This window comes from Pan paniscus, chromosome 23, assembly GCF_029289425.2.
Source record: "Pan paniscus chromosome 23, NHGRI_mPanPan1-v2.0_pri, whole genome shotgun sequence".
In the NCBI taxonomy this organism is placed as follows: Eukaryota; Metazoa; Chordata; class Mammalia; order Primates; family Hominidae; genus Pan; species Pan paniscus.
In genome coordinates this window covers 60,634,382-60,649,263 of record NC_085927.1, presented here as the reverse complement: position 1 = coordinate 60,649,263, position 14,882 = coordinate 60,634,382, and the positions used below count along the sequence as shown (strand labels likewise).

Here is a 14,882-nt window from a genome sequence, read left to right as displayed (position 1 = left end):
TTCATTTCTTATAAATTTATTACATAATAATATTATAATAATTATTATCAATAATAATAATATAAGAAACATAGATCTCTGTGGGGCGTATCACAACGTCAGGGTCAGGAGGCCTCAGGACTGGAGCAGGGGGTGAAAACCCCCGGATGGAACTCCATACAAAAGGAGGTGAAGCGGAACTGACCCTGTAAAGTTAAAAACCCAAATTGAACGGAACCAAAACCCACAGGTGAGTGTGAGACCGAGTGTGTATGTGGCAGTCTGTTACAGTGACTGCTGCTGTGTGACCTGGACTGTTGGCGGAAGGGTGAGTGGGTGTGACTCTGTGCCCAGGGAGTGGGGCCGGTGGGCCAGGGCGGGGCGGGCAGGCACAGACCGGCGTGCCAGGCCCCTGGGTTGTGAAAACTTCTGTTTTCTTTTTTTTTTTATTTTATTAAAAAAAGCTAGAAATATAAACAGAAACTTGTGAGTGACGTGGATGGAGCTTAGTCCAGACTCCAAACCCTAGGTTTAAAAATGTCCCAGGGCCCCCCACCCCACAGGCCATCGCTGAGTGTGAGGAGTCACAGTGTGGGGGGCTGGGCACCCTCGGGGGTCTTTGACTCTCCCCAGGGCCTGTGGTGAACTGACTCTAGGGGTCCCCCTATGATGCCCTCAGAAGCCCAAGGTGGGGGCGCTGCCTCCAAGGGGCCCTTGGGGCCTCCCCAAGCAGCAGGGATTCACCAGGGAACCCCGCTCAGGCTGGGTGAGGCTCTGGAAGGACAGGCTGGGCAAACAGCTGGACCCAGGGTGCAGGATGGCCTCTGACTTTCTTTGGAAGAGGAGACAGGGTGCTCTCACAGGCACACCCCATGCATGCACACTGTGCACGCCTCCACGGCCCCGCGCTAGTCCAGAGCGGCCCCTGGTGGCCACTCAGTAATCAGGCACACACATGGCTCCCACGTGCTCAGACGCACCCAGTTTCACCCACACACATAAAGGGCAGGACAGGAGACTTTGGGGTCCAAGGCAGGGAGGCTTCTCTGCTGTAGTTGCCCAAGAGCATGGGGACCAAGCTAGCCCCCTCCTTGGGGAGAGACCCTGTGAGGAAGATGGCTGCGGTGGAGCGGCAGGGCCCTGCCCTCATCCCCCACCCCCGGCCGATGGTCTCCCAGGCCGGCTGGTCCCGCGGGTGCACAGCAGGACCCGCGGCCTGCCGCCCCTCCCACCACGAGCAGCACCTGAAGGGTCGGTGGGGCACACTAGAGCTCAGCGAGGGGAGGGGCCGAGCTGGGGCCCCAGGGCGGGGCCACTAGGGCCCTGGCCAACCCCAGACCAGCTGGAGCGTCCCCTGCCCCGTTGTGGGGTGGCAGTGGCAGTGAGGGGCCGGAGATGGAAGACTGGGCAGCTGCAGTGGGACCAGTGGAAGTAGAAGGGAGGGGAGAGGAAACTATTACGGACAGAGATATTTGTTCCTTTTCTCGTTCCAAATATAGAGTGGATTAAAATATGCAAAATAGGGGGGCTCCTTGGCCCCCATCGAGAATCCCAATGTCTCCCCCCTCCCCCCGAGTCACCAAGGCGGGTCCTGACCTCGCATGCTGGACTAGGTTCCCCCTCTGGGAGAATGGCCACCAGGAGCTGCGAAGGAGGTGGTCACGCTAGAGCACCCCACCCCCGGCACCTCCCGCCCCAGCCTCCCTGGTCCACGCCCTTCCTGACTGTGTGCTGGGTGGGCTGGGCGGCCGGTGAGGGCACTAAGCAATGTACAGGGCGAGTCTCCGAGCAACAGCAAACAGGACGATTCATGCAACATTCCTGGCCCGGGCGCCGTCGTAAGGGGCAGGCCGAGCCCGCGGCCCGGGGTGGGGGTGGGGGGCCCTGCCGGCAGGGCACGGCCGGGGCGGGAGTGGGGGTGGGGCGTCAGCTGCCGTCCAGCTGCCTGAGCGCGCGCTCGATGTTCATGCGGTGGCCCACGCGCGTGACGCCCAGCTCCACGAAGTCGTCCTTGGTAAGCGCGGGTAGGTGCGCGCCTTCTATCTCATGGTCCTCGAAGCGGTCGCGGTGCTCGCCTAGGTGGATGCTCTCCAGCCAGTCGCCCACGTCGAACTTGCTCCAGAGCTGCAGCGGCTTCTGCTGGAAGGGTCGGCGTGGGCCGGGGGCGCCAGGGCCAGGGCCGGACGCGGGCGAGGGCAGCGGCGACGGCGAGGGGGAGCGACTGCGCGCGCTCACGCTGCGCACCACGAAGCGCACCTCCTTGGGCTCGTGCGGGATGGAGAGGCTGGACGACTTGAGGATGGTGGGGGGCGTGAGGCCGAAGGGCCGCCCTGCGCCCCCCGCGCCCGCCCCCAGCCCCTCCACCCGCTCCAGCGACGCGGGCTTCACCGGGCTCGGGGCGCGTCTCGCCACGGGGTAGCGGCCACTGGGCCTCACCGAGTACGAGGCCCCGCCGCCCGGGCCCCCGGGGCTGCGCTGCGCTGAAATGGAGCTCAGCTCACCGAGGCTGCTGAAGAGCCTGCGGAGGGAGAGGGGTCAGCGCCAGGTGAGGGGCGCACAGCCAAGGGGGGACGGGCGGAGGGGAGCGGGCAGGGTCCAGGAGGAAACGGGCTGGGGCTGGGGCTGGCGGGAGTAGCCCGGCCAGAGGAAGAAATAAAGGGTGGGATCCTACGGTTACCCTGGCCCTTTTCTTTGGCCCCTGGGACCAGAGCCAGCGACTGGCTGGAATATGAGGAATGACTGGTGGCCCCCTCCACTCCATCCAGGCTCCAAGTGCAGCCCAACCAAAGAAAAGACAGCCTCTCATGGCAAAGGGCTGGCTTCTCCCTCCTGCCAGCCTCCGACACCGGCTCTGGGCATGGCGGGATCCACAGATACTCGGGACGGTGAGACTTGGGCAGTACCCTTCACCGCCCACCCCCCACACAGCTCTGCTCTCATGAGAAGACCCAGGGGATCCTGGGCAGGTTCCAGGGACAGCTGAGTCGTGATAAAGGCTGGCAGCAGCACGAGGTTGAACAGGTCCATGACACAGGAGACAGACACTAGGCAGGGCTCGTACCCCTATGGAGCAGCAGCACATGCAGGGCAGGTATGAGGCCGTGCACACCCACAACACAAAGGCAGCCTCCTGCACAGACAGCACACAACAGCAGCAACGGTGCCCAAACGCATTACAGACATGCTGCAGTGGCAGCAGCACACACACGCAGACACGCAACACGCACACATGCACGCACGCACACACACAAGAACCGATGGCAGCTCACTTCCCAGCCTCACCTGACAGGACCCTAGAGCTCTAGCCCCTCCTTGGCTCTGCCGTGGTGGGAGGCCTACCTGGGGTGATAGCTCCAGAGAAAAACCCACTCCCATGTCCTCCCATTCCCATCCCTATCCCCACTGTGTCAGGGGAAGCCTCAAGGGGCTGTCAGTGGCACCAGAGCCTCTCACAGCCACGCAGAGCAGAGACCCAGGCAGACAGGCACAGCGTGTGGACGGCAAGAGGCATGGGATGGGCATGCTCACTTACACAGCCGGCGCTCGGGACCACGGCGCAGCTCGACAGAGCAGCCACATGCAGATGGGCAGGAGAGAGCAATGAGAGAGAGAGTTAGCCGGCCAGGCCCACGCGACCCACAGCTGCAACCACACAATGGGCAGCCAGGTGTGGAGGGAGGAACTCAGGTGCAGAGGGCCCAGCTGCTGTGGGAGGGACAAAGCTGGAGCTGCTGGTGGAGGAGAGGCGCCTGTGCGAGAGTCTCCAAGTGCAGGTGAACCACAAGCGGGTGCCTGGCCGCCTGGGGGTGCTGAGCCCCTGACATCCTCTTTGGCCGGGCCCCTCTCCAGTGGCCCTCCCACCCCCTCTCCCTGCCCCTGCCCAGGCTGAGTCCCCCCACCCCAACCTCTGTGCTGTCCTCACCACACAGCATCACCAGTGCCTGCCCCACACACGCATGGGGCTCCCCTTAAAGCAGGTTTCGTCTTTTGTCTCCCGCCTGTGAGAGGTCAGCCCTCTGTGGAGATCTGAGCTGTCTCTCCCATGGGACCTCATTTCTGTCCTCTCCTCAGCCTCTGTCCCTACTGCCTCCTCCCAGCTGCTCAGATCCAGAGCAGAACTTCCTGAAGAGGCCCCACTGTGCCCCCAAACAGAAAGGGGCTTCAAGAACACCTGAGGTGGGCCTCAGCACAGGCACCAACCACCAGAATAAGCTGTCTTTGCTCCCACTGGACCTGGCCTCCATGGATCCACCTGCACGGTGGGGCAAAGTGGGGAGGCAGCCAGGGTTGAGGGGACTCCCAAGGGGAGGTGCCAGGTGGTGTTGGGTCGGGGGGTCCCCTCGGGGTGGGTGCCCAGGTGGTGGTGACTGCTGGAGGGGCTTGCCAGAGGAGACTCCCAGAGAATCACTCAGAGGGACCTGACTGTGGACACCCAGAGAGGAGCAGGACCAGGAATATGCACCTGGCCTCCACCCACCAGCCCCAACAAAGTGGCCCTGGCCTGGGGACCTGTATCACAGGATGGACACCTACCCTGGCCCTGCCCCTGCCCCAAGGCTTAGCTTTCAGTGGAATTGTGATGGCAGGTGTACCTGGAGTCTCAGGTGTGACTGAAGCACACTGATGAGTTGCAGGACCACAGCAGTGAAGGCAGAGGCACAGGGCAGGCGCGGGCAGCGCAGCCAGGAGGCTCGGCCGGAGCCCAGAGCAGGGTCTGGGCTCCAGGAGGTCCGAGCTGGGCAGAGCAGAGTTGTGCCTGTCTGGGTAGTACTGGCAGGGGCTGAGCTGGAGACCTGGGCAGAGGGCAGGCTGGCTCCAGAGGCACCCACGGAGCCAGGGGCCCGAGGGCAAGAGATGTGAGGAGAGCCATTCACATTGCTCCCGCCTCCCAGAGCATGCTGGAGATGTCAGGAGGCCAAGAGAAAATGCCCAAGGAAGGCTGTGCCTGCCAAAGGCCCCAGGGCACAGGAGGGAGGGGCCTGGGGTCACCCATGGCCCAGGTGTCTGCTTCTCCTCTTTCTCTCGGGGAAGAGGGTACTGCCCACACCATCCCCAGGGCACAAACCCGAGCAGTGTCCATGTCTGACTTCCATGTTTCCATGGCCTCTCTGCACACCCACTGTCACTCTCAGCCGTCTGGCCACCTCCCTGGCCAGGCTCTGGCCGCCAAATAGCCACATCACAGCACCTGCCAGCCTCCCAAAGAGCTTCTGGGCCACCCACCCTCTAACACATGATACTTCACCAGGCACCATCACCCACGAACACCTCCAGCAGCCACCCTGAAGAGGCTGAGTCCAGATCACGCTGAGGCCCCCACGGCCCCACGTCTTTCCACCTACATTTGAATCCTGCACCGTCTCACTGTTTCCCAGTGACTCTCAGCCAGTGAGAGAGGTCTGGCCTTGCCACACCCTCCCCACTCCGCCCTCTGCCCCACAGTTGCCCAGGCAGTCAGCAAGACCCCGCTGCTGACCTGTTCATGTTTCCCTTCGAGACATTCTTTCCCAGGCCTCTTCCTTCCTAGATGGATTTTCGGAGAGCTCCCCTCTTAGTTTGCAGTTTCTCCTGGGCAACATTATCCACTCACACCCTTTGCTATGGCCAGTGTGCCCAGGAATGCTACGTGTGAGACCCAGACAGCCTCTGATGAGTCCAACACCTCTACTGGGGTATCCACACATGTCCCTCCATCCCCAACTCAGTGAACGGCACCCTGTCATTGCCACACACAGAGCCTGGGAGCCACCATCAGCTCCTCTTTTTACCCTACAGCCAATGGCTAACTCCTAATATCAACCCAGACCTTCTCTTTACCCCTTGCCATTTCTGGATCCAGACCGTTCATGGTCTCAGGCCCTTCACCCCACTTCTTACCGGTTCTCCTTGCCTCCTGGTACCTAGCACAAAGCCAGGAATACGAGATGCACTAACAAAATGCAAAAATAGTATGTATGACATGTCCCTGCCAGGCGTGCCCAACTCAGTCAGCCCACTGGGGCCAACAGGCAGGAAAATGTCCACACTCGGGCCCTGGATACTGCCTTGGGCCTTCTGCCACTGCACTCACGTGGGGCCGGTCTAGGCCTGTGGCCTTTTGCAAACTAGGGGCCTCATTAAGGGAACTAATTCTCAGAGGAGCACAAAACCAGACATGGGCTCGGAAGCTTCCAGTGCATCCTCTGCGGTAACACGTCTTGCTCCTCAGCACCCCGCCTGTTCCCAGCTCCAGCTCTGATGGGCCCCAGTGTCCTATGACCCCTCCTCTGTACCTCCTTCCTACTCCCCGAACAGGGTTCAGGGATCCTGGGAACACACCTGCCCCAGCTGCATGTGGCCTGCAGGGGCCCCCACTGGCAGGTATGTGACACAGTCTGGGTTTCAAAAGAGCAGGCCCTGCTGGCCTTGGCCCTGCTTACCAGTGTGATCCACCAAGCACAGAGTGCTTTGTCCAGAGCCCTGACAAATATATTAGCAGGCAGGGTCTGCAGCAGGCCACCAGGGCAGGGCTTCTTGACCATTTTGAGGAACGTGGGTCTCCTGGGAGATCTAGGAACTGACTCTAACAGGTCTGGAGACCATGGCACACAGTGCCCTCCTCCACCCAAGCTTGTCAAAGGCACCAGAAGTACTGCAGCAAAGAACCTCTTTTTGTGTTTCCAAAGCTACTTTGCCATGAACTTTACCTACAAAACCAGATGTGAGAGTCCCATGTAAAGCTAAGTGCCAAGGCAGATGTGAGCCTTACTATGGACCTCAGACCCCACATGGGATTCAGATCCGAGCACGAGGCCTGGAAGACAAATGGAGTTTAGAGCCAGGTGTGAAGCCAGGGTCTCAGAGACAAGTGAGAGCCTCAGACAGACGGGGTGCCTGTGGCCAGTTGTGGGGCTCGGAGTCAGGTCTGAATCATGCCCAAATGCAGCCTCAGAGTCAGGTGTGGGGCCCAGAGACCGAGGAGGGGCTCTGGGCAGATGGTCTGTCCGGCAGAGCTAGACTTGGAGCTGGGAGCACAGAGCAGGTGGACAATCTGGGATCGAGGATTCAAAAGGCCGAAGGTCCTGGACCTTCCAGAGGCAGCATGAGAGTGCCACATCCTCCAGGTTCCCCTGAAAATCAAAGGTGGCCCCAGAGCTCATCATTTTTCCACAGGTTACCGAGCTTTGGTTCCATGACATACAAGACAGCTTAACTCGTCCAGAAAGCTCTCAGGCCACAGAACACCTTGTGGCTAAAGCACATCAGGAATGAGCCATCTCTGGAGAAGGTGGGTAGGCATTCCCTTCCTCATGGTGTCAGTCAGGGAGGAGAAGGATGGGCCTGGGAGACAAACACTGTGGAACACAAGGGGCTGGAGACACAGCTCAGGGTATGGCCCTGAGGGTGACCTAGCGCCTCTGCCAGGACTGGCCCTGGGAAGGAAGCAGCCATACCTGGATGTCAGAACCTCCCACACTTTAGACAGTTCCACCAGCAGTTTTATCCCTAAGTGAGCAGTGAGTACCGGACTCCAGCCATTAGGGGCTGCAGGACAAGAGCTGACAACAGCCACGGTGGGCACACAAAGGACCAGATCTCAAACAGGACTGGACTCAGACATCACCAAGTGTCCTGTGCTCCGCTCCGCTGCCTGCAGCCAGAAGCACTGGAAGTTAAGGGCCCAGGGTGGGCAGGGGCCCCTCCAGATGGCTGTAGTTCAGCCCAGGTCTGAGGGCGAGAAGGAGCGCAAGAGGGTGAAAGGAAGAGTGAGCTGGAACAGAAGGTAACACAGAGGCAAACTGAGAAGGAAAAGCAGGCCCGGGTAGGCCACTCAGGTGGCACCAGGTGCTACTTATGACAAACATGACCAGTAAACAGAGGGGGTGAGTCTGTGCCATGCACACACCTGCCACTTCTGTGGAGGGGCGTTACTGCGCAAAAGCCCATTGTGTGTCATCAGAAGGGGCTTAACAACAGCGGCCCTCGATTACGGCAGCCAGAGAGCAGGGCTCGTGGTCAGGCAGACCACCGTTTTCTGTCGGCAAGGAAACTCTCTGGTACCTCAGTTTCATTGTCTGGAACATGAGGATTCTGTTAGGGTCCGTCTAACAGAACGGTGTGAAGACAAACTGATACGGCAGGACCGTCTCCAGTGCTGCATCCAACAGGCTTGTTTTCCCACAAAGGACTCTAAGACCTCACCTAGGTGTCGTCAGTGACAGCAAAGACAATGGCAGCCCACACCAGTGAGGGGTCCACAGGCCCCAGCCCTGGGCCTACCGGGTGCTTCACAGGTGATGCCGTGTGCAGCCTCGCGATAGCCTGTGCAGTTGGCTCGCTGAAATACACTTCACAGGGGAGGGATACAGCACTAAGCTGTGACCTCCTGAGCACCGACATCAGGGCCCTCTGATGGCTCCAAGCCAATGACCGGCAAGGAAGTGAGTTGCTGATGCCAGTGGGGGCCGTGTCACAGAACATTGGTTGCTACAGGCTGTCCAGCATCTACTTACTCAAGGGACAGCACTGGACTTCCATCTGGAGAGCGCCCTCCCCTCACTCTCAGCACCTGCTTGCTAGGTGGGCGGACCCATCCCCCTGGCTCCTGGGAGAACAGAGGACTCAAGCTTGGCCGATGACAGCCCTATGTCCCCAGACCCCAGTGATCAGTCAGGGAAAAGCAGAGGACCCACATGAACCCAATCAGAGATCAGAATTTTGCAGGAACTACTGAGTAAAAGAACAGACATCACGTAAGGGTCAGGGCTGCTGGTCTTGTCCTTCCCCATCCCACATCTGAGAAAGAAAAACAAACAGGGTCCTGGTGAAAGCCAGAGCCAAGGGCTAAGAGAACCGTACCCTGATCAAGACAGAATGCTAAAGAGCACTGTGGAGGATGAACTCAGAGAAGGGGAAGTGCCAGAGGTTCCGGCTGAGGAATCCCCTGACCCTGCCCTGCAACTGCTGCAGCTGCCTCACAGGAGAGGACAGAGCCAATGACGAGACCTGGGCCCACCTGAGCCCGACCATGGGGGATCCACATCTGATGAGTCTGAACGCTGAGTAAGTCCTTCTGTGGGTTTTTGTCCTAAGCCACCTCCCTAGATCTCAAATCACAAAACACAGCATTTGCATTTTGCTTTGTTCTTTCATCCATTTAAGAAATGTTTATTGAGGGCCCGAACCAGGCCAGGCACTGTGCTATGCACTTTTTTAAATGGCTTTGATTTTCATCAAGACCAAGAGGCAGAGAGGAGCGGAGGGAGAAGCAGAGAGGGAAGATGGGGGCTGGTCAGGTGTGGGTCAGGAGACCCCAGCCTCAGGGGTCTGGTCCTGTACAGAGCCCTAGGACCAGGCTGCTCACTCTGATTATAACACCCATTCTACGGGCACCTTCAACACTGCACTGCTGGGAATAGGGCTTTCCAGTTTGGCTGAGAGTTGGAAAAGGCTAAAAGGGGAGAGGACCCCAGAGCAATTCCCCAGGATGACAGGAGCTGGAGGCAGCATCCCGGGACCTTAGGAGAGGCCTCATGAGCTTCCCAAGCTCCTACCTGTCTTTTGAATCCTGAACTAAAGAAGGTAGAATGGCCAGGCCTTTGTAAGACCTGCAAAGTCCTTAAGTTCTGAACACGTTGCTACGCTGTGAACTCTGTCCTCCAAGGCTGACAGTACGGGGCCCACTAGATTGGTCTTCCAGGCAGCAAGAAGGAGGAGTCAAGAGGTGGCATCCACATACCACCCCCCCAGACCCAAAGAGGAGAGGGGAGGCCTAGGGGCACAGAAGGCAAAAGCAACTTTAAAAAGGCAGACAAGGGGGTGGGTGGGGGATGACCAGCTCTGCCGCCAGCATCCATGCAGCCCACGGGCCTGAAGGGCTCCTCTTTGGAAGGAGCCTTGGGAGTCGGGTCCTCAAGGAAAGACCTATGGGATCAGCCCAGGGCTCTGGCAGCTGTGACAGCCTCAGCAGCAAGCCAGGCCCCTGCTCAGATCCTTCTGGGCAGGGGCAGGACAGACGGGGAAGTGGTGGGGAGAAGGCAAGAGGGCAGATGGAGTGCAGGGAGATGGCGTGACTTCCATCTACCTTCTTACTGCACTTTAGAAATGACACACGGGAATCCATGTTTAAGGGATTCTAAGGTGGTGCCAAGAGACAAATGTTTCTGGGATGGGAAATAGGAAGTTAGTGGCAGATCCCCCAAAAGAAAAGGAGTCAGTGTGCTCCAAGCCGCCAGAGGAAGCAAGGCAGGAGGCAGCTGTAAGGCAGAGGGTATCAGCCACACTGGGCAGCCACATGGCCACAGAGAGGATGGGAGGAGGGAGGCGTACCTCCAAAGTAAAACACAAAACAACCCTTAATGGTAAAGACAGCCTGTGTCGGGAGGGAGAGAGAGAACCCACAGGAATCCCTGGGGCCAAGAGCCTCCAGGAGGGCCATGGAGGCGCCTCATGCCCAACCTGAGTCTCTGAGGGGAGCCCAGCTCCCACTTCTGGCACCAACAGGGACACAGTGAGCAGCAACCCTGATGTGTCAGACACCCAGAAGAACCTCCTCTCTCGGGCAGGCCAAGCAAGACCGGATTCAGAGGTGGATGGCGGGGGCGGGTTGGGGGTTGCCACAGAAGGAATGGAACAGAACAAGGAGGAACAGGAGAGCCAGAGAACAGACAAGAGGAATGACAGACGGGGCCACGGACAAGGCACGGATCCCTCCCCGCACCGCCCTGCTCACCGAGCTGCTGCGATGGGCGACTTCTTGGCAGGGTCCAGCAGGCTGCCCAGGCCACCAACTGGTTCCTCCCCCAGGGAACGCGTGTCCTTGTTCAGCTGCTGCAGGCGGGAGCTGAGCTCACTGATCACAGTTGGTTTGTCGTCTTCAGGCCCAGGGAGCCCCCGGCTCTCCACGGGGTCCCCCCATAGCTTGGACCTTCTCTGGAAGAGGTAGCGAGGGCGGGCAGGCCCGGCGGCAGAGGCCAGCCCGGCAGAGGCGGCGTGGTGCTGCTGGGCCATGAGCTCGCTGTCCGAGGACTGCTTCAGCAGCGGGTCCCTGAAGGTCACCGGCCCCTTCCCCAGCGGGGACTTGAGCTTGGGCTTGGGAGGCACTGGTGGCTTCTCGAGTAGAAAAGTGTGTCCGTCAGCGAAGGAGGTGTGGGTGTCAGTGAGTTCCCCGCTCTCCGAGCTCAAGGTGGACATGCTGGACACCGTGGAGATGGTGCTTGTGGTCTCCAGGTGGGGGTCGCTGGAGCTGCGTGTGTCAGCCTCCTCCACCCCAGAGTCGGCTGCAGACTCAGGGGCAGGGGGTGGCTCACTGCTGGGCTTCCCTGAGGCCGGGCTGGGCACCGTGGTGGGCGAGGGGCCCGGGCCAGCGAGTGGGGTGGCCAGCAGGACCCCGTTGGCAAACTCTTCAGGGGGTGGCACCAACCCAATTCGGGCCAGCTCCTCCCTGGTCTCCTCATCGCTGGACGACAGCTGGGCAGGTGGCAGGTTCACAGCAAACACCAGCTCTGGCTCTTCCTCTGAGCTGCCCTGGCCTGGCCCGGCGTCTGCCGGGGTGCCACCAGGGGGCTGGGCCCGGGGGCTGGGCAGGGGCTCTGCCACAGCCGCTGACTGCATGGGGGCCGGGGCCAACTCCGGGGTGCCCGGGCGCTCCTCTTCGGCCCCCCCCAGCCTGCTGGGCTCCTGCCCGTTGCTGGTGGCGTGCACAACAATGAGGCCAGCTGGCCGCTGCAGGGATGTGTCCAGGACGCTGAGGATCATGGACTTCTTGTCCTCGGGTGACTTCCGCTCCTCCCGGGGGACCTTCTCTGCCTCCCTGCGAGCAGGCACAGGAATCCAGGCTGGGCTCCGTGGGGAGAAAGCTGGGGAAGCCAGGGACCCTCGCTCTGGGTCCCGGGCCTGTACATCCACAAACAGGGGTCCGGGGCGGTCGGCGTCGGGACTGTGCACGGGTGTGGGGGACCGGGAGGGCGCCTGGGAGGCCAGAGCTCGCTCTCGGGCAGCCAGGGCAAGGGCCAGGGGTGAGCTGGGGTCCAGGGGTTTGCCGGTGAGTGGGTGGATGAAGGTGGAACCCGAGGGCCCAAGGCTCGGGCCGCTGACCAATGGCTTCAGAGCAGACACCGGGGAGGGCAGCAGCAGGTCGCGGCCGGCGGTGGGGCCGGTCCCCAGGAGGCGCTCGTCGATGGAGCGGGAGGGCTGTAGGGATGGCAGATCCGCGCTGGGGGCGCTGCCCTCGATGGCACCCACGGACAGAAACACAGTGGAGCGGCGCCGCTCCTCCAGCCGCCGGTCCTTGGCCGGGCCCGGGCCGCCGAACGCGAGCCCCGGGCCATCGCCCGCGCCGTAGTCGAGGCCACCCGGGCGCGGACCGCGGTGGGTCGGGGAGGGCTCGCGGGCGAAGCTGCCGCCGCCGGGACCGGGGCTGCCCACGGCCAGGGCCGCGCGCTCCTGCGCGTCCTCCACCTGCAGCTGCTTCACCAGGGGGCTCTTGCGGCGCTGCGGCTTGGACGGAGCGAAGAGGCTGGCGCTGAAGGCGCCCAGGTTGGCGTAGGGGCTGTCGGGGCCGGGCGGCCGCGGCCGGCGCTTGGGTCGCTCGGGCGGGGTGGCCGCGGGCGGGGGTCGAGGGGCGTCGCCCGACTCGGGCGCCGAGTCCTGCAGGATGATCATGGAGCGCGCGCGCTTCTGCCGCTCGGGATACGGCAGCGGGCCGAGGGCCGCGCCCGGCTCGTACAGGCCGGCAGCGCCCGCGCCCAGGCGCGCCTCCAGGCCGGGCTTGAAGCTGGAGCGCACCGTGTCGTAGGCGCGGCCCGGCGGGGGCGGCGGCGAAAAGGCCGGGGGCGGCCCCGAGTCGAAGTAGTAGGGCGCGGGCGGGGGAGGCGGCGCGGTCTGCGGCGGGGGCGGGATGCCGCGACCCTCGCGCACCGGGTCTTGCATCGAGGTGCTCCGCGGGAAGCGCCCTTCCAGCAGGGACGCCAGCTTCTCGTCCTCCCCTGCGGACGGAAGGGCCGGTGAGACCAGCCAGGGCGCGGGGCGGGGGGTGGTGCTGCCTTCGGAGAGGTTCCTGGGGACCCCGGCAACCCCCTCCCACAGAGGCCAGCCTTGCCCCGACTCCACCCCGGGGAAGCCACCGTCCGGACACAATGGACGCCCGCGGCAGAGAGGAGCTAGAATGCTCGGGAAGACGGGGTTGGGACCAGTGGTGGGCGGGGAATGGAGGGCAGGGGAGAAACAGGGAGCCCAGAGCACGGGCTCCGAGCAAGACCCTGGTCTGGGCTGGTCCCTGGATGCCCAAGCTCTGTGCCCCAGGCCCAGGGCTGCACGGGGAGGGCTCTTGTGAAGAGGACAGGAGAGAGGTGTGAGTTCAGTTACGGATGGAGGAGGGCCCCACCAGGGACCCCTGAGAAAGGACACAAACTCTGACGACCTGGGTTGGGGCCAAGACCTGCCCAAACCCAGGGTCATCAAGCAGGCCCTGAGAAGATATCCCAGAAAGGCAGGGACAGCCCCGCAAGACATGGGGACAGAACTGCTGAGGGGCTTGGAGGGGCCAGTACAGGGCTCCCCACCCCAGAATGAACAAGGCCGATGCAGAAGTACCAGCCCTGGAGGCAACCAGAGGTGAGAGGAAGATAGTCGGAAATGAGCAGGAGTGACACACTGGCAGGGTGAGGGGCAGCAGGGCTGTGGCCACTGGAGCCAGGCCTCCAGCAGAGAAAGACCTAATGCCCACCCAGGTAAGGAGGTGCCCTGTGGAGGAAGCCTTGAGAGGCTCCTCCCAGAGACCCGCATGGGTGAGTGGGTGAAGGGAAGAACGGATGGATGAATCAAACTGGAACTGCAGGCTGAGCACCCAGCACGTTTCATTTTAACCCCTACTGGCAGCGTCACCCCAGGCCAGGCCCTGAGCCCCTTTGAGCTTCAGTAACCCCCCTCTGCATGCCTTGCTCAGACATCATTGTTAGGGTCTTGTGCAGGGGCTGGAGTGCTCAGGGCCCTCATGCTCCTGCTGTCCAGCAGAACCTGACACAACCTCCTGAACACCCCTGTGGACATCATGATGTGGACACACGTGCTGCAGGTGTGTTCAGTGAGGCTGCAGGGGGCGGATGGCCCCACACCCACACACCCAGGTCTCGTGGTGCTCCTGTTCCCAGCCTCACTCTGAGATTGGTCAACATTTTTATGAACTCGCTAAAATACAGACTGCCTGTTCCTGATCGCATCCTCCTCCAGCCACCGCAGTGCTAATGAGGCCTCCAATACTACACTGCTTCTTGCTGGGCATAATCTCTCTTTGTAGCCAAGGTACCAAGGGTGGGCTTTTGTGTACAAACCTAGGCTTGAATTTTAGATCTGCCAGGAACTTCAGAAGCCTCTAGGAACTTCCTCATGTCAAGAGGACAGCCTGCAACTACTGTGGGGTGATTTCACCTTTACAGTGCAGGGCTGAACTGCAGCAGTATCCTGGGAATGGGGGAAGGGGGCCGAGGTCATCATCATCGTGATTTTTAGGTCTGCCTTCCCCCCCTCCCCAACCGCTGGACAGAGAAATTGTGCCCAGTTCGTCCTGGGTCTCCTGCTGCATTCCCTGCACTGTGTATGAACACGCAGTGAACACCCACAGCCTATGTGTTAGATGGAGCGACGCAGAATGAGCGCACCTTGAGGATGCAGAAGGCGGGAGTGACGTGCAAAGATGAAATAAGGGGAAATTTAATGCTAATAGCATGCCAAGTTCTGACTTAGGGTAAAGAAAAGTCACTTGCCTCAGCAGGGAATGGGGAATCTGTTCTGATACCATCTGGGGCGGGGGTGGGACCCCTTGGGGGCAGAGGCAGACCCTCTTTGTCTGCCTAGGTCATAGCAGAGAGCATTTCTCGAGCACCCACTGCGTGCCAACCTCAAGAGGCAGCATCTACGTCTACTAA

General features: G+C 61.1%; 1 protein-coding gene across 5 annotated transcripts in view; it reads right to left on the bottom strand.

The window, feature by feature from the left end:
* SHANK3 (SH3 and multiple ankyrin repeat domains 3) overlaps nucleotides 1-14,882 on the bottom strand; it is a 58,900-nt gene continuing 44,018 nt past the window's right edge. For 2 of the 5 annotated variants that reach the window (XM_055105969.2, XM_055105967.3), the window contains 2 exons: nucleotides 10,691-12,944; nucleotides 1-2,497 (listed from right to left, as the gene is read on the bottom strand). In XM_055105969.2, the coding sequence (XP_054961944.2) occupies nucleotides 1,906-2,497; nucleotides 10,691-12,944 (2,846 nt within the window). In that variant the 3' untranslated portion in view covers nucleotides 1-1,905. Of the gene's footprint in view, nucleotides 2,498-3,868; nucleotides 7,089-10,690; nucleotides 12,945-14,882 lie in introns of those variants that run through there. The other 3 variants (XM_055105968.2, XM_055105971.2, XM_055105970.2) reach the window with 3 other exon arrangements.